General features: G+C 52.5%; 1 protein-coding gene across 4 annotated transcripts; it reads left to right on the top strand.

The window, feature by feature from the left end:
- Positions 1–124: 124 nt before the first annotated feature.
- PLEKHM1 (pleckstrin homology and RUN domain containing M1) lies at positions 125–26671 on the top strand. 4 transcript variants are annotated; one of them, XM_069877118.1, is made up of 12 exons: positions 125–180; positions 4938–5026; positions 7599–7846; positions 10217–10852; positions 13139–13529; positions 16535–16775; positions 18016–18927; positions 20867–21012; positions 21186–21379; positions 21836–21899; positions 22475–22632; positions 25821–26671. In XM_069877118.1, the coding sequence occupies exons 2-12, from the start codon at positions 4985–4987 to the stop codon at positions 25948–25950; spliced, it is 3162 nt and encodes a 1053-aa protein (XP_069733219.1). In that variant the 5' UTR covers positions 125–180; positions 4938–4984; the 3' UTR covers positions 25951–26671. The 4 variants fall into 4 exon arrangements, with proteins under 4 accessions (XP_069733219.1, XP_069733220.1, XP_069733217.1 ...); XM_069877119.1 differs by lacking the exon at positions 125–180 and adding an exon at positions 777–860; XM_069877116.1 differs by lacking the exon at positions 125–180 and adding an exon at positions 1032–1243.
- The last annotated feature ends 313 nt before the right edge of the window (positions 26672–26984 follow it).

Genomic DNA, 26984 nt, shown 5'->3' with positions numbered 1-26984 from the left:
CCCTCGGCCCCGCCCCCCGCCCCCCTGGCCCCGCCCCCCGCGCCCCTGGCCCCGCCCCCCGCGCCCCTGGCCCCGCCCCCCGCGCCCCTGGCCCCGCCCCCGCTCCTGCGCGCTGACGTCACCGGAGCGGCGCGTGCGCGCACCCGGCGGGGCCGGCGCTTCCGGGTTCGCGCGTAGCCGGTGAGCGGGGGTGGGGTGGGGGGGGGGGGTGTCGGATTTGGGGATGATGGGGGGAAGAGGAGGTGTGGAGGCGATGATGGGGGCAGGTGGGAGAGGGGGTTGGTGTTGGGGGGCAGATGGAATGGGAGGTGGGGGCAGTGGGGGGCGATGAGGGGCAGACGGGGGGTGCGAGGCAGTGAGGGGGCAGATGGTGAGGGGGCGGATGGGGGGTTGGGGGCGATGAGGGGCAGACGGGGGGTGCAGGTCAGTGGGGGAGCAGAGAGGAGTGTGGGGCGATTGGGGGCACGTGAGGGCACAAGGTGATGAGGGCAGGTGGGGGGTGGGGGGCAGTGGGGGGGAGATGGGAGTGTGGGGTCATGGGAGGGGGTAGGGGGTGATGGGTTGGCAGACAGGGGCTCAGAGCCGTGGGGTGTCATGGGGGGGTGATGAGGGGCAGATGGGGGTGCAGGGCGATGGGGTGGGGGGGGCCATAAGGGGCACTGTGTGGATGCCCCGCACCCTGGTGACCAGGAAGGCCCCACTGCCCCCATCACAGAGGGGCCCAAAGCTTGATCTGCTCACCCCATCCTGGCTTTGCTGCCCCCGACCAGCCCTCTCTGTGTTCCGTGCCCCATAAATACCATTTTCCGCCTTAAAACCTGTGGCTGCAAGCAAGCTCCGGGTCTGGTGTCCAGCAGAAGGTGAGATGCAATGCCTGCTTTGTGTCACCCTCCTTCATTCCAGTACCTCGTCCCACCAGCTGCCCTGTTCGACCAATCCATTGGGGAAACTCCAGTGTTGGGATCCAAAATAATGCAGTAATTGGGAGCATAAACATGGTAACATCTTGTCACAACACGCTGGGGCTTTCATAGCCACCTCTGCTGGCTCCATTGTGTCATGTCCTGGTGCCAGAGTGGGCAATGGGCTGTGAGAAATTGTTCTTCTTGAGTGTTGGAGAAACAGAGTCGAGGGCAGTGCTGGGAGTCCTGCAGCCACTTTGCCTTCCCTGGCTGCTCCCAGGGCCATGGGAGCAGAAGCTGGAGGGTTTCAGCAGGAGCAAGTAATTTCCATCCCCTGTCAGGTTTGTCACCTGCAAGGAGGACATTTCCATGGGAAGAGGGTGGAGGGTTGGTCCCCATCCCATATGTGGTGCCTGTGTACCTGTAACAGGAATTGTGATGGTGCTGCGTGGCACCAGGCTGGACGCAGGGAAAGAGCTGAAGTTGGACCATGAGGGTCCAGCCACCATCAGAAGCTGGAGCTGAAGTCAGACCATGAGGTTCTGGCCACCATCAGAACCTGGGGCGAGAGTCGGACTGTGAAAGTCCAGCCGCTATCAGAAACTGGAGCCAAAGTCAGACTTTGAGGATCCGGCCACCATCAGAAACCAGAGCTGAAGTCAGACCCTAAGAGTCTGGATCCAGGCACCATCAGAAGTTGGAGCTGAAGTTAGACTGTGGAGGGTCCAGCCACCATCAGAAGCCAGGGCTGTGCTCTAACCCTTGCCAAATTATTTCCAAGGCATTCTATCCTGCCACCAGCCTGTGTCCCACCTGGGACAGCTGGCTTTGCTTCTCCTTGGGATGGGTTGTGTTTTGAGTGCAGTGGGGTGTGCACGGGCTGTGGGTGGAAGCAGAAGCTGTGGAGGAGGAGAAGGCTGTCCCCTTGGCCCCACCAGAGCCTTCATATCCCCAGGGCACTGGGTAACTGCGGCAGCACTCGTGCTTGGAAAATGACTGCCTCCACGTCTAGGCCTTGAGTCACCAGTGCGCACCGTCCTCCTGGGCTGTTGTTTTCCATCCACGAGTTGTTTATTTATAACTTGGAGAGCAACAGTCTTTGGGAGACGGACGATCTGAGCCCTGGGACAGGATCTTAACTTCTCCTGGCACAAGGCTTGCTTCCAACAAGAAGAATTTGGCTGATTTGCAGCAGTTTGGTAAAAAAACAGCCCTGCTCTCGCATCGGTGACTCTCTGCCTCGGTAGGTTGAACACCAGCTTCCTGGCTGGTTTTAGTCCTCACTTGGTTTATTTTCTTTGTTTCACTCGAGCTGTTGGTCTTTGCCTGCATAGCCTCAGTACTAGAAAACCATGTGGGGGTTTCTCTGCTTCTCTCTGCATTTGCACACCCATCCCTTGGATGGGTATGATTGGTCTTGATGATCTCAAAGGTCTTTTCTAACCAGATGATTCAGTGATTGTTATCCATTCAAGATCACAAGGAACAGCCATGGCTTTCCAGGATCTGCCTGGAAGGGCTCTGGTGCCCTCCTGTTCCTATTAGAGCCACCTAGCCAAGTGTCAGGGTTGCCGATCTGATTCTGTGGTTCACCCAACGCTGGTATTAGGTGAGCTCCACCCCAGAGTTGGTTCATCGCACTCATTATTCAGGAAAATGCTGTCCCAGCAGAAGCCATGTGGATTCATGATGCTGGAACAAACTGGTTGGACTGGTTGGGGTGGGAGTGAAGAGTCCTGTGGTGGAAGGCAGTGGGTGTCCTCCTCAGCATCTCACCTCCTGCCGACACTGGGAGAGATGATGCTGGCAAAGGAGCATGTGTTTTGGGGGGAATATAACTCCCCTAGTGAGATCCGGATGAGGTCTTTAGAAAACCACCCTTGTCACCCCCTCTGCTGCAACCAGCTAGGACGGCCAACGCTGAGAGCATGGACACCAGGTGCCATCCTGGAGCCAAAACATCCACATTGCCGCTTCGGACATGGCAAGTGCCACCCTTGCGTCTCCCATTCTCGTGTCTCCCACACCCAGTTTTGGACCCTGAATTGAATTTGTCTTGGTTGGGGGATGTGTTGTTTGGTTGCAGGACATAAGCAGGAGGCAGGGGGTGGGGGACAGAGGCTGCCCAGCCCCAAGGAGCCCAAACTCCCATGCAGAGGTGAGGATGGCTCCATGTGGTCCTTATCAACCACTGCTGTCACTTAGGTGTCTCATCGTTCCCCTCAAACCCTCCCGCTGCACCTCGAGCCTCTGAGCCAAAGGTTAATGTTGCCGTAATCACTGTGCTCCCCCATGTCTGTGTTGCAACCCGAAGAGAGGAAATCTTATGACAAGTCATGGCGAAAACAGTTTCCTTTTCTATGAAACTGTCTGTGAACTTAGGAAACACTGAGGATTGATCCAGGATCTGTCCCCAAAATGCTCTTGACCTGCTGCTCCAAGCAGGACTGTCTGGTGTGGTGTGTGCACGAGCTGCTCCAGGTCTGGAGTGCTCTGGATTCAGGCTGCTGTGAGGCTGGGATGATCTGGATTTGGGCTGCTCTGGGGCTGGGATGCTCTGGATTTGGGCTGTTGCAGTTTCAGGCTGCTCTGTGTCTTCAGTGCTCTGGATTTGGCCTGTTCTGGGTCTGGGCTGCTCCAGATTCAGGCTGTACCAGATTTGGGCTGCTCTGGATTTAGGCCATCGCTGCCTTCAGGGCTTGCCATGGCCATGTAAGAGCTGGTCTGCAAACCATGGTTCTGCCTTGGTCTGATAGCTCACGGTGCCGGTTGAGGCATCAGCTCTGCTGGGGGAAAAGCTCTGGGTTCTTTGTGTTGGCTTGGAAATAAAACTTGAAGTATCAATGTCGGATGGAGCCTGTTGTCTGCTGCCCAAACCCTGCTGTCAACTGCCGGGCTCTGTCCTCCACATGAACAGCAAGGAAATAAGCTCCTTGTCCAATCTCTTGCATCCTTAGAAAGCCTTATGGTGGTGGCTGGTGCTGGAGTGGCTCTCAGACCCTTTCCAGCGCCAGTGTTTAAGCTGGGATGCAGCCGTGCGATGGGCGTCTTTGCTGACAGCCGCACACTTTGCTCACAGAGCCTCAAGGCACAGCTTGGTTTCAGCAGACAGCTCCGAAGAACAGGGCAGGAGGCCAAAAGTCAGAAGTCGAAGGTCCCTTGTTGCCTGCAGGCAGCCTGCAGTTGCAGATGACCCCACTGAGGCTGCAACTGCCTGTTCACCTCTGGTGTCACCAGGATTTTCGGTAGCATGAAGGCACTGATTTTCTGCTCTTACCAAAAGCAGCTGCAGCAGAGCAGCCACCCCATGAGCAAGGAAATGCTGGGGCTTAGCTGCCACTGAATGAAGTAACTGGAAACCTGGTGGACACCCTCTATCCTTTCTTCCCAGAGAGCTCTGTGCCGTCATGGCAAGCACCCAGGCATCTCCAAACACATCTGTCCCACTGGGTTGGGCAGTGGCTTCGCTCCTCCAGCAATGACCAGAGAGACAGGCTGTTGTCAGCTCACCCAGGGTCTGCTGGGGGGGTGACACCCCTCTGTTTGGGCCACTTGGGTGTCATTCGTGTAGGGTTTGGGTGCCATCCTTCAGGCTCACCGCCTAAATGCCTGGTTTGATGCCCTTGTTGGTGCTTGGGCATTACAGGAGATGTAGAAAGAGAAGGGAAGCAATCCCTAATCCTGTGTACATCACTGCTGGTGCGACCAGCTCAGCAACTCACCCAGGTTTAGGGTGGCCTGTGTGCAGCTTGCAAGTGTTAATTACTCCCTCTTGCAAGGGTTAATTACCTGGTTTCTTGGCCATGCTCTGTTTTGCCTGAAACTTTCCTGGTCTTTGGGAAGCGTGGTATGTTTTGATGGTGTTGTAGGTTAATCCCAGCTTGAATCTGGCATCAGTCTGTCTGTGAGCACTTGCAAAATGCCTCAGTGCAGGATCCGTGGCTCTTGCACAATGGCAGCTGCCAGTGATGTGGCAGATGAGTGAAGTGTAAAGCAAATGAGTGCTCAGACGTGCTCCTCCTCCTTGTCCCAAAGGTGAGATGTGAAGGCAGCGCCCGGCACAGGGAGCAGCAGCAACTGAGATGCATTCGAGTCACAGTGATGACCCCAAGGAAGCCATACAGGTGAGTGAGACACCCTGAACCTTCTCAGGTACCTCCAGTTACTTCCCAGTGCAACTCCAGTTACTGGCAGGGATGTGGTAGGACTTGTTGGTGCTGCCTGCTGGCATTGGGATGGTTTATACAGGTGAAGGGTGGCTCATGCTTTCCAACAGAGAGGATCCCTGATGGTTTGGCTGGTGTGAAGGGGTTAAAGCAAACGGGATGAGTTAAATCATACCCCTGCCAGAGGGGTAGGACACCTCTCCTATGGCTGAGAGGGTTTGGGTTGTTCAGCCTGGAGAAGAAAAAGCTCCAGGAAAACCTTAGAGTAGCCTCCAGTACTGAAAGGGGCTACAGGAAAGCTGGGGAGGGGCTCTTGATCAGGGAGTGCAGGGACAGGATGAGGGGGAATGGTTTTCAGTTGAGAAAGGGAAGACTGAGATGAGATCTTAGGAAGAAATGTTTTCATGTGAGGTGTGGAGACCCTGGCTCAGGTTGCCCAGAAAAGTTGTGGCTGCCCCATCCCTGGAGGTGTTCAAGGCCAGGTTGGATGGGGCTTGGAGCAACCATATCCAGTGGGAGGTGTCCCTGCCCATGGCAAGGGCTTGCAACTGGATGGGCTTTAAATTCCTTTCCAATCCAAAACATTCTGTGATTCTACAAGGGTTTTGCCCCACATCGGGCAGGGAAGGTGCTCAGCTGTCATACCTGGGTGAAGGAATTGTTCCTCTCTGTATGTCTGGGGTTTCTTCACCCAGTTATGAGAGTCTAAACACATTTAACAAGCCAAGTTCAAACCCAGTGGTTCAAACTGGGTGTTCAATTCATCCCCCAGCAGAATGATTACATGCATGATAGATAAAATCATTTACATTCTCTAATCCTGCTTGCCCACGGCTGCCGCTTGCAGGCAGGTTACTTGTGCAAGCAGATCCATGGGGCAGCTGGAAAGCAGCTCCTGACACAGGCAGGGACAAGGTGTGTGTTCCCCTGGCTGTTCTTGAAGTAAAGCTGCTGGGAATCTTATTTAGATGCTGCAAAAATACCCTGGGCTGGGAATTTAGCTGGGGTTTGTGCAGCCAACCCAGGCTTGATTCAAATTCTGCACCACCCCAGTTGCAGCAGCTGGTGCTGTGCAATGTTCGCTGGAGTGCTGCCTGATTGATCGTGGAATCATGGAATGGTTTGGCTTGGAAGGGACCTCAAAGCCCATCAGGTTCCACTCCTTGCCATGGGCAGGGACACCTCCAACTCGATTTGAGCGCTCCAAGCCCCATCCAACCTGGCCTTGAACACCTCCAGGGGTGGGGGAGCCACCACTGCTCTGGGCAACCTGGGCCAGGGTCTCCCCACCCTCATCTTGAAGGATTTCTTCCCAATGTCTAATTTACATCTTCCCCCTTCCAATTTAAAGCCATTCCCCCTCATCCTTTCCCTCTGTGCCCTTGTAGAAAGCCCCTCCTCGGCTATCCTGTAGCCCTTTTCAGTACTGGAAGCTGCTCTAACGTCTCCCCAGAGCCTTCTCTTCTCCAGGCTGAACAACCCCAACTGTCTCAGCTTGCCCTCATAGCAGAGGTTCTCCAGCCCTCGAATCATCTCCGTAGCCTCCTCTGGACCTGTTCCAATAGTTCCATCTGCGTCTTATGTTGGGGATTCCAGACCTGGACACAGGAGTCCAAGTTGGGTCTCATGAGAGCTCAAATCTGAATTGTTCTATAGGATCCTGGCTGAATTTGCAGTGTTTGCCTAACGCCTGCTAGGCAGGAGCAACTTTCATGTTAAATACGGTTGATTGAGACATCTGGGCTCATCTGCATTGGATAAAAATTCTGTCCACCAGCATAAAATTGTTAAATTCACCAAACTTGCTTGATTTTAACTCTGGTGGGAGATTGAGGGAAATAGAGCTGCTGGAAGGTAAAATCCCCATGTTTCCATTTCCAAGCCTACCAAGGCTCTCTGAAGGCAGAGGCTAAACCCCATCCATCCTTCCAAAAGCGTCTTTTTGGGGGGACCTGATCCCCAGCAGTGCCCATGGGTTAATCAATAGAGATGAGCTGCTGGAAGTGAGATCAATGGCTTTGATTCCTGCTGGCAGGACTCGTTGCTACATCACATGCTGCTCTGCATGAGTGGTTTTGCAGCCCTTTTTATGGATTATCTCCTTCAAGCTTCTCGTTTATCACCCATGGTTATTAATTCCCTTTATTTCCCGCAAGCAAGTGCCTGAAAAAAAGCCGATTTTTTTTTTTACCATGTCCTCTTAAGCAGTTTTTCTGCAGAAGAAGCACCACATGCCATTAAGGCAACATCACCAACCCAGTAGGCACCAAAATGCCAGTTAAAATTGTATAAATTACTCATTTTCTTTAAAAAAAACACAAACAAATGAGCTGTGATGCCAAGAGGATGAATCCCCAGCTTGACCGGTTCAGCTGTGGTGCTCCCTAACCGCTGCCACAAAGCACATGGATGAAGCAGGAGTCGCGTGGTGCTCGCTCTGCACAGACCTTGCATTTTTGAGCCAGTTATGCAAAAATCTTTACAAATACTTCTTTTTTTATAATGCAAGCCTGTGCCTCCTGTCTTGCAGCTGATCAAGAAGCAGCTGGTGAATGCCATCAAGGCGTTGCAGAAGCAGTACGTGACCTCAGATGCCATTGTAACCAGTGATGATGGGAACGCCAACACCCTCTGCAGCGCCCTGGAAGCTGTCTTCGTGCACGGGCTGAAGGCAAAGCATATAAGGACAGAGAGTGGGGGGAAAGGGAAGAAAGCAGGGGGTCGGGGACCGCTTCCCCAGCCAGTCTTCTGGGGGCTGCTGAAGAGCATCACCCATCGGTGAGTGCCCCTCTCTGCCCAAAGGTGTTTGCACTCAGGTTAATCCACTCTTTTGGGGACAAAAGCCTCCCCTTGTGCCAGCAGCGAGTTAAGTTGGACATTAGGAGAAGCTTCTTCACCCAGAGGGTGGTGGAGCACTGGAACAGCTCCCAGGGAAGCAGTCATGGCACCGAGCCTGACAATATTCCAGAAACATTTGGCCAACACCCTCAGATCCACAGTGTGAATGTTGGGGTTGTCCTGTGCAGGGAAAGGAGTTGGACTTGATGATCTTTGTGGGTCCATTCCAACTCAGGACATTCTGTGATTCTATGATTCTATGAAAATTCAGGGAATGATGTACAGTAAGATGAGTCAGTTGATGGGTCAGTCTCAATCCCATCCTATGTGCTTCAGCTGGAGGGAGAGGCGCTCTTTCCGGATGTCTTGGAGGAGCTGCTGGGAGATGGATGGAGGACAGCAAAACCCCTGTAATGCCAAGCAATACAGGGCTGGGCACCCAGCATGGCCCCTTTCAGCATATGCAAGGCATGACATGCCATTTAGGCATCTGCCAGTCATAGAATCATGGAATGGTTTGTGTTGGAAGGGACCTGTTTTGCTCATGGACATGGTTTAGTGGTTGACAGGAATAGTTGGACTCGATGATCCTGGGGGTCTTTTCCAGCCTAGCGATTCTGTGACCTTAAATCCCATCTAGTTCCACCTGCCCCCCACCATGGGCAGGGACACCTCCCACTGGATCCAGTTGCTCCAGGCCCCATCCAACCTGGCCTTGAACACCTCCAGGGATGGGGCAGCCACCACTTTTCTGGGCAATCTGGGCCAAGGTCTCCCCACCTTACAGGAAAACATTTCTTCTTAAGATCTCAGCTCAATCTCCCCACACACTTGGGAAATCAGTATCAAACCGTTCCTGCCCAAGAGCCTGCTTCCCTGTAGATGGAGAGGGATACACACCTTGATGTGGCAATGGTCAGCTTGGAGTTGGTTATGACCTTGGTGGAGATCTTACCTGGCTGTGTGGCCTTGCTTTGCCTGACAGTCCCTACAAATGAGCAGCAGCATCCATTCCCCCTCCATAGAGGTGTTTCAAGGCCGGGTTGGATGGGGCTTTGAAGTCTCTTCCAACCAAAACAATTCCATGAATCTATGATTGTATCATCCAGAAGCTGCAGACCAATGCCAACAGGACCTGGGGTCCTTGGGAGCCTGGCCTTGAACACCTCCAGGGATGGGGCAGCCATGACTTCTCTGGGCACTGTCCTCAAACTGTCAAGGGCACACCCTTTTCTTATTTATGCTTGGGTGCCAGGCTGCATGTTGGGACTCGATGTCACGACAATGGGTTATGGGATGCATAGCGCAGGGGTCTGATCTCTCTTCTGACCTGGACCTTCTCGGGATGCTTGACCATCATTTCCCCATGTCCCAGCCAGGATGAGCACCACTGACCTGGTGTCTGAGCTTTGAGGAGATCAGGGTGACTCCTGTTGCCTCCTGGGTTTGTTCTGAACCACACCCTACACTGAGTCCTCCCACACTAAATAACAGCCCACGTGCAAGTAGTTTTGAAACCCTCATCCAACTCCATCTCTGGCTCTTAAATTATAAACGAGCAGATGGAAATAACTCTCTCACATGCTACAAGGGATATTTTTGTGCCCTTTGAAGTTTTTTCGTTCTTTCTTGAGAGACAGATTAAAAACAAATTACTTAACAAAGCTTTTGCTCTGTTTTTTGTAGCAGTGTGGGGGTTTTTTTGCTCTGGTTTTCTACAGTGTTGACGGGACCAGAGAGTATTGGGAAACAATGTCGCTGTTGGGTTTTGAGGGAGGGTGGTTGAAGTCAGGAAGCTGAGATTGATTGAGGAGCTCAACCTGGCCCTGTGGGGTTTTGGGGCTGATGCAGCAGTTTTCACTGTGTTTTGGCTGATTTTAGATAGGAAGCTAGGATTTAGACACACACATGTCACCAAGGGGTATTCAACCAAAGCAAGTCCAACTGACACGCAGGGACAGCAGGAATTCCCCTCTCTGCATCCTTAGCCCAGTGCAAGTGATGTGTGGGAGATGCCTCCAGCCAAAGAGAAGAGTAGCAGCCAAAGAGAGGAGTAGCACCCAAAGGCACCACAGGGGTTGTCACCAATGCATTTAGCTTTGAGGCATTCAAGAACTGTTTTTTCTCTATGGGAAACCACATTTTCCATGGAAGAAAGAGATTTTCCACAGCCGTTTTTGACTGAACTCCTAAACTCCCTGCAGCAGAGCAGGCTGGGCGGTTCCTGGGGGAGGATCTGCTCCTCCTGCACCCCATGATGGACTGAAAATGCTGCTGCTCACATCCTATTCTCTTCTTCCCTTTCCCCAGCAATATTGTCTCAGAGCTGGAACAACTCATCTTTATCAACACAGATGTCGGCCGCTGCCGAGCCTGGCTGAGGCTGGCTTTGAATGATGGCCTCATGGAGTGTTACTTGAAGCTGCTGCTGCGGGAGAGGTCCCGGCTGCCGGAATACTACCAGGCATCCGCTCTGCTCTTAGATGCTGAAGAGTGTGAGTTTCTCCTTAGCTACTTGCAAGGTTTATCATCCTTAACTTTCGAGCTCTCCTATAAGTCAGCAGTTCTGAACGAGTGGACTATCACCCCTCTGTGTTTGTCTGGGTTGTGTCCTGTTTCGGAGTTGTTGGAGCCCCTCACATCCGCAACATCTGAATCCCACCGAAAAGCATCACTGGGTTCGATCTCCCAGTCCTCGGGGTCAGATGAGATCGAGATTCAACCCTCTGTCCTACCCATCAGCAAAGCCAGCAGCAAAATCAAGCTTACATCATCCTCATTGAGCCTTAACACCACCAGCTCATCCCAGCTCTCCTCCAGCCTCGGCTCCGACAGCATCCTCCCCGCTCACTGTGCCCGCAGTCCTGAGCGGGGCGAGGAGCCGCTCTCCTGTGACTCCGACTTGGGAACGGCCACTACCGAGGACCTGGACAGGTCGCTGCAAGAGTGAGTCTTTTCCCAGATCTCCTCCTCAAAGGGATTTTTACCCCTCTCCTGCACTCTCAATTATTTTCTCGCTATAAACAGGAAGATTTTCTCCCCTGTTTTTCTTAAACAAGGTATTTTTATCCTCCTGGAGAGAGGCTGAAAGGTAAAAGGAAACAGTCAGCATGGCTTGCTGGTGCACTTCTGCCACAGCAAGTGAGGTTCTGGCCTCTGAAGTGTGTGTTTGTCCTCTTTACCAGGTTAGAAACATCAGAAAAGTGCTGCTTCCCGGCTTCAGGAATGTCACATCTCCCTGGTGTACACTGAGGGATGCTTCAGGGCTTTGCAGAAGGGAAAAATATGAGTCTGGTTACAGGAAAGGGTTATAATTTGCAGCTTGGGCAAATAATTTAGAAGAGGGAGGTTGTTAGTTTGTCATCTTGATGATTTATTTCTGCCAAACACCCAGCACAAAGATTTCCAGTGGGTTATATAAGCACTGAGTAATCAGTGAATATTTTCCCTGCCACCTTCGAAACCTGGCTCTGAAGGAGCTTTGCCTTGGAGTGCTGGTTGACAAAGGCACCATCTTCTCAATAAGGGTCTTCAAGAGGGTTTAGGGCTGTGACCTGTTCTTCCCCATTGTTAATGGCGTTGTTACCTGCTTCTAGGATTTTGATTCTTCTGATGATGCTGGAAGAAATTGCCTTGATTGGATTAAACCCATGATGGAAAGGCATTGGCCTGGATTTTAATCTTGGGCTGGTTTAATTCACCCAAGATGGTGGCAAAGCAAGGTCATGGGAACAGCATCTCATCTGGCCGGGCTCCACTGTTAATTGCTTGTTAACTATTATAAGAATATTTGAAATTTGGCACGTGGCCTGTGACTGGATGAATGTCCAGGAGGCGTGCATATGTGGGGCTGTGGGAGCACCCAGAACTCTCCCTCCCTTACAAGGTGCCCATCAGGAGGAACTTAAACCCCATTAAGGTGTGTTTTGAGAAACGCAGCCTTTGCAGGCAGAGTCTGTGCCTTCAGTGGGGTGGCCCACTGCTCCATAGGACACAAATCACAGAATCACCAGGTTGGAAAAGACACCCAGGATCATCAAGTACAGCCATTCCTATCCCCTCAGCACCTCATCCACCCACCTCCAGGAGTGGTGACTCAACCACCTCCGTGGGTAGCCTCTGCCAGTGCCCAGTGACCTTTTCTGCGAAAAATTTCTTTCTGATGTTCAGCCTGAACCTCCCCTGGTGGAGCTTGACGCCATTCCCTCTTGTCCTGTCCCCTGTCCCTTGGGAGAAGAGCCCAGCTCCCTCCTCTCCACAACCTCCTTTCAGGCAGTTGTAGAGAGCAATGAGGTCTCCCCTCAGACTCCTCTTCTCCAGGCTAAACACCCCCAGCTTTCTCAGCCGCTCCTCATAAGGCCTGTTCTCCAGCCCCCTCACCAGCTTCGTTGCTCTTCTCTGGACTCGCTCCAGAGCCTCAACATCCTTCTTGTGGTGAGGGGCCCAGAACTGAACACAGGATTCGAGGAGCGGTCTCACCAGGGCCAAGTCCAGAGGGAGAAGAACCTCCCTGGACCTGCTGGCCACGCTGTGTCTGATCCAAGCCGAGATGCCATTGGCCTTCTTGGCCACCTGGGCCACTGCTGGCTCATGTTCAGTCGCTGCCAACCAACACCCCCAGGTCCTTCTCCTCCAGGCAGTTTCCAGCCAGGCTTCTCCTAGTCTGGAGCTGCCCAGGGTTGTTGTGCCCCAAGTGCAGGACCCGGCATTTGGCCTTGTTAAACCTCATCCCATTGGTCTCAGCCCACGGGTCCAGCCTGTTCAGATCCCTTTGGAGCCTCCCTACCCTCCAGCAGATCCAGCTTCCACTCAGCTTAGTGTCATCCGCAAACTTGCTAAGGGTGCCCTCGATGCCTTCATCCAGGTCATTGATAAGGGCATTGAACAGGGCTGGACCCAGCACTGAGCCCTGGGGACACCACTTGTCACTGGCCTCCAGCTGGAGTTAACTCCATTTCCCACCACTCTCTGGGCCCTCCATCCAACGAGTTTTCCACCCAGGAGAGCGTGCGCCTCTCCAGGCCAGAGGTGACAGTTTCCTTATCACACATTTTCCTCTTAGCAGCACTGATGCCACTGGTTTTTTTGCAGCTGTACAGCACTGCCAGCCCACAGGAGATGTGTAGAGATGCTGAGCCCTTTTTTTAGTGGTTATAATTTGCGATAACTGGGGTTTTTTATAGGTTCTGCCTAACATAGCTGTGTTCAAACTGGTCATTCTTCTGTTTCCAGGGTGTTGTCCGAGTTCAGCAAAGCCAAGCGAAGCCTGGATGCCCCGGAGCAGGGGCTGGTCCCCAGCGTGCTGGGCTGCTCCCCACGGCATCCTGCCTGCCCCCCATCCACATCGCCCGACACCACATCACTATCCCACAGAACTTGCCAGGAGGCACCTCCTGACACCAACAGTCCAGATTCTGCTCAAACAGGTGATGCAGCAACCACCAGTGATGGGGATGGAGATGCAGCACCACAAGCCAACGGCGTGGCCGTTGTTTCAGCCATGCGGCATGGTGGTCCCAACAGAGGAGAGACAGGCAGAGGCAGCACAGGCAGCAGCAAGGCAAGCCAGACTGTCTGTAGTCCGACAGCCGAGTACCTCCTTTCTCCGCTGCTGGGTTGTCCGGTAGGTGTTACCACTCTCTTGATGTCAGCCTCCTTGGTTTTATGCTTCCTGACCAGCAGGAAAATGGGAAATGGAAATAAAACTGGTGATAGCTTCTGGATAGGCACCATTTTCCCCAAACTCTCATCTTCTCTGCTGCTTCCAGCCTCCTGACAGCAACTTAGAAACTTGAAATGGTTTTATTTGGAAGGGACCTCTGAGCCCATCCAGTTCCAACCACCTGCCATGGGCAGGGACACCTCCCACTGGACCAGGCTGCTCCAAGCCCCATCCAGCCTGGCCTTGAACACCTCCAGGGATGGGGCAGCCACCACTTCACTGGGCAGCCTGGGCCAGGACCTCCTCACCTTCATCATGAAGAGTTCCTTCCTAATGTCTGATCTAAATCTTTCCCCTTCCAATTTAAAGCCATTGTCCCTCATCCTGTCACTCCAAGCCCTTGTAAAAAGCCCCCCCCTATTTTTCCTGGAGCCCCCTTTCATACTGGAAGCTGCTCTAAGATCTCCCTAGAGCTTTGGGTGTAAGCAATGCTTCATGCACACCTTCCGGGACCCTATGGAGCTGTGTCCATGCAGCTGCCCTGGGAGAAACTGGGTTCAAGTCGATATTCCCTTTTAAAAGAGGCACCAAACCTTTTGAAACCCTTCTTGGCTCCTCAGTTGTCCTTTGCCACAAGCAGCTGCCACAGGAAGGTTTCAGTTTTGTTAACGATATCTGGAGAACCATGAGCTCTTGCACAGATCTGGCCACAGGCTGTGTGCAAGTCAATAAAACATCCCAGGAGTCGCATTTCTCATGGGGACTTTTCTTCCTTCACGGTCCACGTCAGAGGAGGAAAAAGGGTTGACTGGATGGGAAACAAATAGCAGTTTTCTTGTGGAAAAATATTCACACAACACACGTTCCTGGAGTAGGAAGACATTCCCTTGTGCCTAGGATAGCTGAAACAGCGTCGGATTTCCCCTGCTGCCCCGAGGAGGTGATCCACTTCCTTTTGCTTATAGGAAACTCTTCAAACAGCCCTGTCCTGTATCTAATTTGTTACTAAATTTTCTGTCTTGATTCCCATTGTTTCCATCCTGGCTCCCATCATTTCCGTCCTGATTCCCATTGTTTCCATGCTGGCTCCCATCATTTCCGTCCTGATTCCCATTGTTTCCATGCTGGCTCCCATCATTTCTTTCTTAGCTCCTATCCTTTCCCTCCTGGCTCTCTTGATTCCATAATTTCCATCCTGAGTCCCATCATTTTCATCCTAATTCCCATTGTTTCCATCCTAATTCCCATAATTTCCATCCTGGCTCCTATCCTTTTCTTCCTGGCTCTCTGAGTCCACCATTTCCATCCTAGGTCCTGTCATTTCCATCCTAATGCTCATCATTTTCATGCTGGTTTCTGTCGTCTCCGTCCTGATTCCCATTGTTTCCATCCTGGAAACTCTTCATACCCCCTATAAATGGTTTCTCTTTTTGGTCCCTGCTCCTCTCTGCTCCCTCTCAGTTATCCCATTTCCGCTGCTTCCTCGTCGCCCTGGCCAGTTTGACCTAATCTATGTATAACATATGGTGTCAACAGGAAATTCCCCCCTGCTTTCACATGACTCACAGAACAACCTGGATTCCTGATCCAGGAGTAAGCGGAGCCTGTCTGTATGGTGGGATCTGTGCTGCAAGCCACCTGTGGTCCTCTGGTGATGGCTCTCCTGCTGGCATTTAATTTATTGTACAGAATAAAAGGCTCTTGGACAGCAGAGTAGGGCAGTCCTGGTGGGATGCAGCCCTGGAAGGGATGCTCTGAGTCCAGGGAAGCTGCTCCCTTTTCACAGAATCATAGAATTGCTTGGTTGAAAAAGATCGAGTCTAGCCATACCTGTCCACTACTAAATCACTTGGTTGTGTTTTGCTCCTGCTGTTTGTTTGGAGATCTTGTCCCAGATCCTGTTCTTGTAGCCAGAAAAGCTCCTGGAGAAGTTAACAGCCTTGTTTTCTTAACAGCTTTCTTCTGCTTGTGTATCTCATCCCCTCCCAGCATACACAGAGAAAGGTTTCCTCAGCTTTCCTGCTTTACTTTTTGCCTGTATAGGTCGGACCTGGTGTTTGTAGCATCTGCATGTAGACCTTAGATTTCTCTTTAATCCTAGACATCATTGTGTCTTGCCCTGTCTCTGCTCTTGCTGGAACAAGGATAGCATCATCAAATCCCTAAGTTGGAAAGGGCCTCTAAGATTAAGTCCAACCATACCTGTCCACTACTAAACTGTGTTCCTAAGCACTTCATCCACCCATCTTTCAATCCCTTCCAGAGATGGTGACACAACCACTGCCCTGGGCAGTCTCTGCCAGTGCCTGAGAAGCCTTTCTAATGTCCAATCTGAACCTGCCCTGGGGCAACTTGAGGCTGTTCCCTCTTGTCCTATCACCCCTCACTTGAGGAAAAGAGACCAGCACCCACCTAACCACAACCTCCTTTCAGGCAGTTGTAAACAGTGATAAGATCTCCCCTCAGCCTTGTTTTCTTCAGGCTTAACAACCCCAGGCCCCTCAGCCCCTCCTCATAAGACTCATTCTCCAGACCATTCCCCAGCTTCCCTTCTCTGGATGCACCTCAGTGTCCTTCTTGGAGTGAAGGGCCCAAAACTGAACCCAGGATTTGATGTTCCACTGCTTCAGGTGACCTCATACCCTTCCACGGAAGATCTGGTTTCTTTATCAGAAAATATTTCCAGAACCAAAGATCTTGTGGTTCCTGCAGGAATGTGCTGTCCTGCTGCACCTTTTGGACTTCAGAATCCCAGCTATATATGTTCCAAATATCTTCTGGCTGCCAGCACAGTCCCATGGAGCATTCCTTGCTTGGAGGGAGCAGGAGAGCCATACACATGGGGATGGCCAGCATCCCCGCATGGAATTCAGTGGGTGTGGGAGGGGTCATGTGTGTTTGGAGGGACACAGTGCCTGGGTTTGATCAATTCAATAATACATATATTTTTTAATCTGTTTAAACAGAAAAGAAAGAGCTGGATCTCAGAAGATGATTTCTACAGACCTCCTTCAGGAGAGAACAGCGAAAGCATGGCCAACACCAATGGCTTTGGGCCAGAAGGGGCTGGTGGGGCTCCAGCCCCAGGGCTCATTAGCGCTCTGGACTTGGAACGGTTGTCGGTGCCATCCACAGAGAGTGGAAATCCCAAAATGTCACCTGAACATGAGCAAAAGGGCTTCAGTGTTGTGCATCGCAGGCAGATGGGTACGTGCTGCGCACCCCTCTCCTCCTTTCATCTGTGCTGGGCAGTACTCAGAGTCTGGAGGGGTGTTTCGGGTGGTGGGTGCATTGGGAGGCAGCCATTTGACATTGCAGAGTTGACAGCAGTACTGGTAGCTCCAGGAGGCAGTGGAGCAGCTTCCCTTGATGTTGCTGAGCCCACGGAGGGAAGCGTTTTAGGAGGAGATGAGTGTCTCTGTCTCTTTGTCCACTTTGTGGGACACATTTCCTTTATGTGGTCCCACTCCTCAGCCTCAAAACCCAAATGCATGCAGACAGATTGTGGAGACCAAGGTCCTGGAAACTCCTGACCCACCCTACCAGGTCTGGCTCTCAAAGGTGTGGTGCCTCTGATCAGTTTGAGCTGCCCATTGGCATTTCTCTCTCCACCAGCTTCCCATTTTTCATAGAATCATGCAGTTGTTCGGTTGGAAAGGACCTTTGAGACCATCAGGTTCAACCATATCTGTCCACTGGTAAACCAAACCTGAGCACCTCTTCTGTCTGTCTCTTAGAAACCTTCAGGGATGAGGTCTCTACCACCTCCCTGGGCAGCCTCTGCCAGGGACTGAGAACCCTTTCCATGGAGAAAAATTTCCTGATCTCCAACCTAAACCTGCCCTGGTGCAGTTTGAGGCTGTTTCCTCTCCTCCCATCCCTTGTTACTTGGGAGTAGAGCCCAGCACCCACCTCACCACAACCTCCTTTCCAGGAGCTGCAGCGAGCGATGAGATCTCTCCTCAGCCTCCTCTTCTCCAGGCTAAACAACCCCAGGTCCCTCAGCTGCTTCTCATAACCCTTTTTCTCCAGCTCCATTCCCCTTCTCCAGACACACTCCAGCCCCTCAATGTCCTCTTACAGTGATGGGTCCAAAACTGAACCCAGGATTCGAGGTGTGACCTCACCAGCACCGAGCACATTCACTTCCCTGCTCTTGCTGGCCACAGTGTTTCTGATATCCAAGATGCCATTGACCTTCTTGGCCACCTGGGCCACTGCTGGCTCATGTTCAGCCACTGTCAACCAACACCCCCAAGTCCTTTTCCACCGGGCAGATTTCCAGCCACTCTTCCTCGTGCCTGGAGCTGCACGGGGTTGTTGTGCCCCAAGTGCAGGACCCAGCACATGGCCTTGTTGAACCTCATCCCATAGGTCTCAGCCCATGGATCCAGCCTGTCCCGATCCCTCTGTTTTCAGTTAAACTAAGATATCTACTTTACCCTAGGTCTTTCCAACCCTTTCCGAGGGCTCCTGAAGCTGGGCACCCTAGAGCGGAGAGGAGTCATGGGGATATGGAAGGAGTTTTCCTGTGAGCTGTCTCCACTGGAGCTCCGACTCTTCCTGGACCACGAGGACCGCATTTGCGTCGAGAGTTATTCCCTGCTGCGCTGCGAGTCGCTGGCACTGACACACTCAGATGGCCGTTTCGAGCTGGTTTTCCTGGGGAAAAAGCTTTACCTACGAGCTCCTTCTCGAGATGAGGCCGAGGACTGGTTGGACAGGATCCGCGAAGCGCTGCACAAGTGCCGGCCTCAGCTGGAGGAGGAGGAGGAGTGGGAGACACTGGAGTATCCAGAAGGTGGTGGTGAAGGCCAGCCCATCCAGAGTGACTCCTCTGCTCTTCTCCAGTACAATGATATGCCTGGGAACAGCTTTGACTGGACTCTAGCTCACGAACCGGAGCTGGATGCCATCAAAGAGGCTGTTTTGTACATGGACATGGACAAAACCTGGGTCCCTTTTATTTTTTCCCTGTCTCTAGAAACTTTAAAGTGCTTTAAAGTCCGGAACAATGACAAAATTTTAAGCAACAGTTATGGTATTGAGACCATCCAGGACATCCTTCCAGACACAAGCCTTGGGGGACCTGCGTTTTTCAAGGTGATCACCTCCAAAGCTGTCCTGAAGCTGCAGGCTGAGAATGCAGATGAAGCGGCCTCGTGGAGGGAGCTGGTCCGAGAGGTGCTCATGTCCTACTTAGAGAGTGCTGAGGAGGCACTGACGCTGGGTGGCAGCTTGGATGGGCACTCCCAGGTTGTCCTGAAGAACATTGTGAAGGAGAATGGCTTCTTGTTGCAATATCTGGTGGCCATCCCTGTGGAGAAGGGCCTGGACTCGCAGAGCTACATCTGTGCAGGTACACATTCATGGGATCACGGAATGGTTTGGGTTGGAAGGGACCCTAAAGCCCACCCACTGCCATAGGCACCTCCACTCGATCAGGCTGCTTAAAGCCCCATCCAGCCTGGCCTTGATGATGGAGCAGTCACCACTTCTCTGGGCAACCTGGGCAAGTGCTTCACCACTGTCATCATGAAGAATTTCTTCCTAACATCTAATCTAAATCTTCCCCCTTCCAATTCAAAGCCATTCCCCTTCGTCCTGTCATTCCTTGGCCATTCCATGGCCCCAGCTTTCTTGTAGGCCCCTTTCAGGTGCTAGAAGGTCCCTATAAGGTCTCCCTGGAGCCTTCTCTTCTCCAGGCTGAACAACCGCAGCTCTTTCAGCCTGTCCTCATAGCAGAGGTGCTCCAGCCCTCAGATCATCTTCATGGTCCAAAAACCCAGCTCCATCTTGGAGGATGATGTTGCATTTGTTCAGGTTAATGGGGTGACATCAGACTAAAGAAAAGCTCTGAGGAGGCCAACTGCTGTTTTCCTCACCCAAAGGCCCTTGGGTCTCCATCCCAAAGCAGTGGCCCATTGATGGTCTGTGTGCTCATGATGAGTCCCATGACACTGAATCCCAATGCCAGCTCCAGCTGGGCTTCAGTTTAAGATGCTTATAGTATAGATGGTGGTGGCTCTTGGCTTGACAGCTGCTTTAGATGAACCAGGAGGCCCAGGCTTCTCCTCCTGGTCATTCCGTGCCCCAGCCTGTAGGGAAAGTGTGGTCAAGGGCAAATGCTGTTTTACCGGTAATGCAGCATGGGAGCAAACATTGCAGTGGGTGTGACGAGCTGATTTTGCAAAGCATCCATTTACCCTTCCACTGACACCACTCATCACACGAGACAACACTCACTGACCTTCACGGGAGCTGTAATTTGCTTTTTACCTTGTTTAAGTTAATTAAACTTCAGATTTCTCTTCCACTTCAATTATGTTTCTTGTAACCTCCAGCAGGTTTGTTTTCTGTGCTTTTAATCTCTTTTTTATATCAATATGTGTTTTCCTTTTTATTATATTAGGGTTCTATCTTCCTCTCCAGTCTGTGTTGTGCAGCTTCCAGGTGGAAGCTGCGAGCCAAAAAGACAAATTACCAGTGTCTATGTGTCGGTTTTCCGAGGGTACTGCCTGCCCCACTTCCACCCACCTCCCAAGGGTAGATGTAAGGGGTTTCCTTACTGCTATAATAGAAAGTTTTTGTGGCTTAATCCATCCCAGCCTCACCTCTTGCAGGCGTGGATTTGGTGCCCTGTGGTAGCAGCAGGAATGAGAAGAGCTGAGTGAAGACAAAATGGGGCAGATTTACTGGTGGAGGTGTTGAGGTAGGCAGGTGGGATTTAGGTTCTTCCATAAATCATAGAATCATTGTATGGTTTGAATAGGAAGGAACCTTGAAGCCCATCCAGTCCCACCCCACTGCTATGGGCAGGGACACCTCCCACTGGATCCGTTTCTCCAAGCCCCGTCCAACCTGGCCTTGAACACCCCCAGGGAGGGGGCAGCCACAGCCTCTCTGGGCAAACTGGGCCAGGGCCTTCAGAGGAAAACATTTCTTCCTAAGATCCCATCTCAATCTTCCCTCTTTCAGCCTTAAATCATTGGGATATTTCCAGAATTCACTTTTCCCAAGAAAAACCCAACAAAACAATTGAACCACTCAATGGATGAAAGTGTTTTTAGGGACAGTCCTGACTCCTTTGGATCTTTGGTCTTAAATCATGGCCCCTCACCTGTAGGGAAGGGCTGAGGACCTCTCACCATCCTGTGTGTGCTTTAGCTGATCTCCAACTCTTCCAAAACCTTTCTTTCCCCATTTCCCCCCATCCATGAAGTTTCTCCCCAGGTCCTGACAGTGATGGGAACAGCTCCTGGAGTCCCATCTTATCACCACCTTTCTGCTTCCCACAGGCTGCTCCAGGCAAATCGGTTTCTCCTTCACGAAGCCCAAGCTCTGTGCCTTCTCTGGTCTCTATTACTGCGACAGCTGCCACCGGGATGAGGAGACAGTGATTCCCTCGCGCCTCATCCACAACTGGGATGTCGCAAAACGAGGGGTAAGTCTGGGTTCAGTTGGTGCAGGGAGCATCTGCCTGTACTTCCTGGACGTCCATCTTCAGACGTTCCTACCAGTTCCTACCATGAGCAGTGGTGGACATGTCCACTCTACACCTCTCCGAGCCTCCTGGGCTGCAACTTGGTGCCCATCTCTTGCCTCTTTCTGTTCCAGGTTTGCCGGCAGGCTTTGAAGTTCCTCACGCAGATCCGTAATCAGCCTCTGATCGACCTGAAGCTGGTCAATGAGAGCCTCTATGATCACGTGGAGAGGATGAGACGGATTCGGCAGAGCAGGGAACAGCTGAAGCTGCTGGGAGATTATCTCATCATGTGCCGCAGCGGGGCCCTGAAGGAGCTGAGCAAGCGGTGAGGTCCCTCTCTGGGTGATGTTACCCCTGTGTCCCCCTCTTTGCACTCCAGTGGTCTCCTGGTCTTCCCAGTCACTTGCTGTTGGAGAAGGGAGTGGTGCTGCTAAGGCGTGGGCTGGGGTTTAGCTGCATGTCATCTCCGTTAAGGAATTACCCATCTATTGACTGTGTCGGCGCATTGAGATGTGACTCAGGAAACGCCTTCCTTACTGAGGAGCTTCTGGCTGGACAGGAAACACCTGAGAAAATAGATGAGATTACTTTTCCTTCCCCCTTTAAAATTCTCTCACACTATTTCCACTGGCAGGATTTGGGATGTGGGGCACAATGTGAAAATCAAGCTTGCAGTGTTTTTTTTCAAGAGTCTGCATCATCCAGGCTCCTCCTTGCTCCAGAGCTGTTGGGGATGTGGTGGGAAACCATATCTCACCTTCCCCTCTGTGCTTCTTTGCAGGCTTGACCACAGGCACTACCTCTTGGAGTGTCCCCACAAGTACAGCATCACTGATCTGAGGCAGGTGAGAGCTTTTTGCACGGTGACAGGAGTTTTGCTGGTGGAAACATCCCAGGTTCTGCCTGTGGAGGCACCATGTCAAGCGTGGCACTTCTTCAGAGGGTTTCAAAAAGCTTTGTTTTCCTTTTGCCTTGCTCTCATCCATCACATACACTCTGCGAGCTTGGGCATCACCTTAAAGGCACATAATTCCCTTTATTTTAATTTGCCATAATTGGCACAAGCCTGTATCCTCAAAGATCAATGGAAATCAGGTGAGATAAGTTGTTTCACCTCTGTTTAAGCCAGCATTGTTGCTAGCACATCTCCATACTAACTGGTATCTATTGCAAATCAGGTTGCAGGTGATGGGTGGTTGGATTTTGCACTGATTCTAAAGCCTGGACCCCCATCCTAGCAGGATGGGGGTGGATCTGGGATCCCATTGCGACCCAGGCACATGGGGTGTGGAGTGGCTTTGTGGAGGGACAGCTTTGTCTTCATGTTGCAGCACAAAGACTGGATGTAACATGGATTTTGCCCAGCGCAAACCCAACAGCAAATGGGCTCCTTGAGTGCCTGACATATCTCTGTCCACAGATAGCAGATGGCATCTTTGAGACCTTCCTGCAGTCTCTGATCCAGTTTGCTTCCCATCACGTCTACAACTGCGACCTGTGCACCCAGCGTGGCTTCATCTGCCAGATCTGCAACAGCAGTGAGATCATTTTTCCCTTCGAGTTTGACACTACCACCAGGTGAGCAACATCTCCATCCCATCCTACTGCTGCGAGGTCACCCAAGCCTATGGCCTGGATTTTTCCAGGAGCTTGGACCATCCCTGGGTCCCTCCTGGGGACTCAGAGCACAGCTTTCTAGACGTGTAGCCCCAAGGTGGCCTGGAAGTAGCTCTGAGCTGGCTGTGCATCCTCATGGTACCCATGTCCTTGTGGTACCCATGTCCTTGTGGTACCCATCAGCTCCAAGGTGATCTGAACCAAGCCTGGGCTGTTTGGGGCAGGTGAGAACCATCCTTGCAGAGCCAAGATGCCACCAAGCAAGGCGGCTTTGTAGATTGAACATGCAGAGCTACCCAGCACCTTTGCTGTCAGCTGACAAAAGCCTCCCTGCATGCTGGCTCCCAGGGCAGCAGAGGGGCTGGGGCAGGAGGAGGAGATTGAAGGTGTTCACCTGGCTGACACATCTCCCCTTCAAATTCCACCCAGCCCCTTCCCAGGGGTTGCAGGAGGGAAGGGAAAGCATACACTCTTCTACAACCAAGATGATGGGGAAGGATATGCGGACATGGATGTGGAGATAGGTGGGGGGCAGCCCTGTGAGGTTCGCTGGAGAGAGGCTGGGGACACTTTCAGCAGGACAAGGGGGGACACTGACTCTCATCAGGGGAGTTTCTCCTGCCTGCAATGCTCGCATCCTTTACAGGCACGGTCCTTGCCTATGCTGGGGTCAACTACTGCTCAGTGTTCTGCACCTAAGCAGCCATGGAAATTGGATGGGTGTGTTGGGAGGGGCATAAATCCTCACCATCCATATTTTCTAAAGAAAGCAATGTAAAATAATAGCTTTCTCTACAGTGTGACTTAATCCATGAATTAACATAGGTAGTCCTAGCCTAAACTGGGCAAGGAGAGGGAGGAGAACATGAAGAACAAGGTTGAGCCACAATTAACAGTAGTTATTAACATAAATCAAAGAATGGTTTGGGTTAGAAAGGACCTCAAAGCCCATCCAGTTCCAAGCCTCTGCCATGGGCAGGGACACCTCCCTCTGCATCCAGTTGCTCCAAGTCCCATCCAGCCTGGCCTTGAACACCTCCAGGGACGAGGCAACCATGACTTCGCTGGGCATTGTCCCCAAACAGTTAAGGGCGCACCCTTTTCTTACTTATGTTTGGGTGCCAGGCTGTATGTTGGGACTCGATGTCACAACAGTGGGTTATGGGATGCACAGCGCAGAGGTCTGATCTCTCTTCTGACCTGAACCTTCTCAGGATGCTTGACCATCATTTCCAGCCAGGATGAGCATCACTGGTCATCTTGGAGTTGGTTATAACCGTGGTGGGGATGTTTAGCAGGCTGGTGGTCTGCATGGTCTTGCTTTGCCTGGTGGTCCCTACCAGCGAGCAGCAGCATCCAGAAGCTATAGGCCAACACCAACAGGACCACGGTCCTTGGGAACCCTTTGCATGATGTGATTGCAAATATTTCCAGGGCGGCTGAGCAGGATTGTTCACTCTTCCTCCTTGCCACAGGGCCAGCATCATGCTTATTATTGAGGACAACATCCCCAGGGAACTGATTTTCCCTAGAAAAGGAGAGTATGGGCTCTGGAAAGAGCAGGCACGTGGAGCTGAGCTGTGCTGGCAGCCAGCCGGAGGCCTCATGTCTTGTAGAGCCGAGCTCTGAAGTTTGTTGACCTCTTGTTTTCCTCCTGGTGGAGGAGGTTGTGCAGCAGGAAAGCAGCTCGAGCAACATCCTCACCAAACTCAGCCCAGCTTCCTGCCCCTCTGCCCGCCTGGGGTCACACCGTCCCCTCCGTCCCTTGCCACAGGATGCGTCTGAAACGCCTCCAGACAATAAACCCAGCCGGGCGCTTGCCGTTCTCTTTTTTGCAGCAGTGGTGGCTGCTTCCTGCGGCAGTCGCTCTGGCAGGCGGAGGCAGGAGATGCAGCCTTTCGCCTGCTGCTCGCTCAGAAACGCGCAGCATCAAAACCACCCCCAGCTTTGCAATTCCCCCCGCATTCAGGGAGGAGAAGCTAACGCCGCTGCTGCTAATCCAGAGGAGACACCTGGAGAAGTATTCCGCTGGGAGAATACACGGCGCCAGGCAGCACCCCCATCCCATCCAGCCACGTACAAGCCTTTTCCTGGTAGCTCAGGGTTTGCAGCGGCCTGTCAGGAGCAGGATTTGACCCAGGCTGCTGTATTTCATGGTCCCTTGCCTCTGGCGTGCTTCTGGGTGTTTCTCCACTCCCCTTTTCTGCTCATCCTTTGGGAAGTTAAGGTATTCAGCCGTGTTTACACACCAATTGTGCACCATCTATTTGCACTGGAGGGCATTTAAAAAGCAATTTTGCCATCGGCTGGCATGCAGATGGGCTGCATTTTGCTGCTGTTGGTGAGGTGAGGGTTCACGACTGGGGTGGGGGGGTGGAAAGTAAGCTCAGCCTCTATAGAGCAGCCTTTTCTTGTGTTGACTCTAGGTAAGTTGTGAACGCCCCTCGTGGAGCTGGGTGTCTCCTCCCCACCAGCCCTGCACAAGGTATCATTTCTGGCTGTTTACATTCCTGCTGCGGCACTGAGCCAGAGCAGGGAGGTTCCAGGCGAGTGCTGGGGAGGCTTCTCTAGAGCCAGCAAGCTCAAAGACAATTTGAGGATCTTCCCTGCAGCTCCAATGTCCCCAGGCAGCGTCTCTGCCACATGCAGGTCCCACATCAGGGTCAGGGGGTACCTTGCGGCACCCCAGATTGTCCATGCTTGGGCACTGAGCTGCATCCCATCCCCAGCAGCGATGGCTGGGTTCTCACCACCCTGCAGTAGCACAGGGTTTGGTGTCTCAGTCTTGAAACTTCACTCTTGTCCTGTCACACCACTGCAAAACCTCACTCAACACCTCCCTCTTGCATCTGCAAAACGCCAGCAGCATGCTGGCAGCTGCCTACAACTCTCTTTCCGGGCGAGCTGCTGTGTTTGCTCTGAGCTCGCTGGAGGTGGATGTCTTGGTGGAGTAGCAGTTCCTGCTCACAAGGTTCATCTCAAGCTGGAGCTGCTTCTCGCTGGGGCCTCGGCTATTTGCTCAGCAAGTGCTTGGAGGAAACCGGGACAAGGAAGTGTCCTCAGGACAGTTTGGTGGGGAGAATTTGAGTCTTTGTTCTAATCTTACCAACAGGGTGGCGTATTTTCTTTTCCCTCTTGGTTTCTCCCAGGTGCAACGAATGCAAAACCGTCTTCCACCGGGACTGCCAAGCCAGTGCCAAGTCATGTCCCCGCTGCGAGCGCCGGCAGAGGTACCAGCGGAAGCTGGAGGCAGAGGCCAGCGTGGAGCCAAGCCTGTAGCACCCAGGGACTGACCACGATGCTGCTCTGGGCTTCTCATCCAGCCGGAATAGTGCCAAGGGGAAGGGGCCGGTGGGAGGTGCAGAGAAGAGACCCCTCTGCTCGGGAGCTGATCCTGCAGCTCCTGATCCCGCCTTCCGCAGGGGACAGGGAGCGATGCTGGGTGACGTGTTGTGGGTGCTCCTGCCCCATACAGGGACCCCTGCCCACCCAGAGTTGAGCAAGGAGTGCTGGCAAGGTCTGTCCCCCGACTCAAACCGACTCGGGGATGCTCCCGGTCACCCTTCTGGTGCCAAACTGGTTTATCCTCTCCCAGTGGAAACCCAGCAGCTTTCCAGGGGCAAGAATCCGGATTTCCAATCAAGGGTGTGGATAACTGACACTGATTAAAGCTCTAGTTTTTTAGGATGTTCGGTACTGAAAAAACCAGTATTTTTTTATGTGGGTATTTTGCACAAGCTGGCCTGCTCTGAGGAATGATGCAGCTGTGTGGAGAGGGGACAAAGTGACACTTGTGCCTTTAGGGACCTCGCCAGCCCCTGGGGTAACCATGGGCGCCACGGCCAGCCGAGGAGAGCTCACTCTTCACCTTGGCCTCCAGGAAGAGAGGGGAGAGAAGAGACAGGCTCCTCCCCGCCTGCTGCTGTGAATCCTCAAAAGAAATTTTATTTTCCTTTCACCCTTTCCCATGCAAAAGTTATTAAAGTTTATTTAACAACGAGTGACGCCGTCTGTGGGGTTTGCTTCTCTGCATCCCAGGTCCGGCCCAACGCTGCGTCTCTGCAGGAGGAAGGTTGGGGACAGGGATGCTGTCCTGCATCTCCTTATCCATCCATTTTGATAGGAACGGTTGGACTCGATGATCCGGTGGGTCTCTTCCAACCTGGTTATTCTGTGATTCTGTGATTCTCTCTTCCCGTCCTCTGTCCTCCCTGTCCATACTCCCTGGCTGTTTTTCCTATCTATCCTCCCTGCCCATCCTTCAGGCTTTTACAGGGTGCTTGGAGGACCCTGCCCCGTTTTCCTTCCCATCT

Source organism: Phaenicophaeus curvirostris, chromosome 26, assembly GCF_032191515.1.
Source record: "Phaenicophaeus curvirostris isolate KB17595 chromosome 26, BPBGC_Pcur_1.0, whole genome shotgun sequence".
Taxonomy (NCBI): Eukaryota; Metazoa; Chordata; class Aves; order Cuculiformes; family Cuculidae; genus Phaenicophaeus; species Phaenicophaeus curvirostris.
This window is presented reverse-complemented; position numbering and strand designations above follow the sequence as displayed.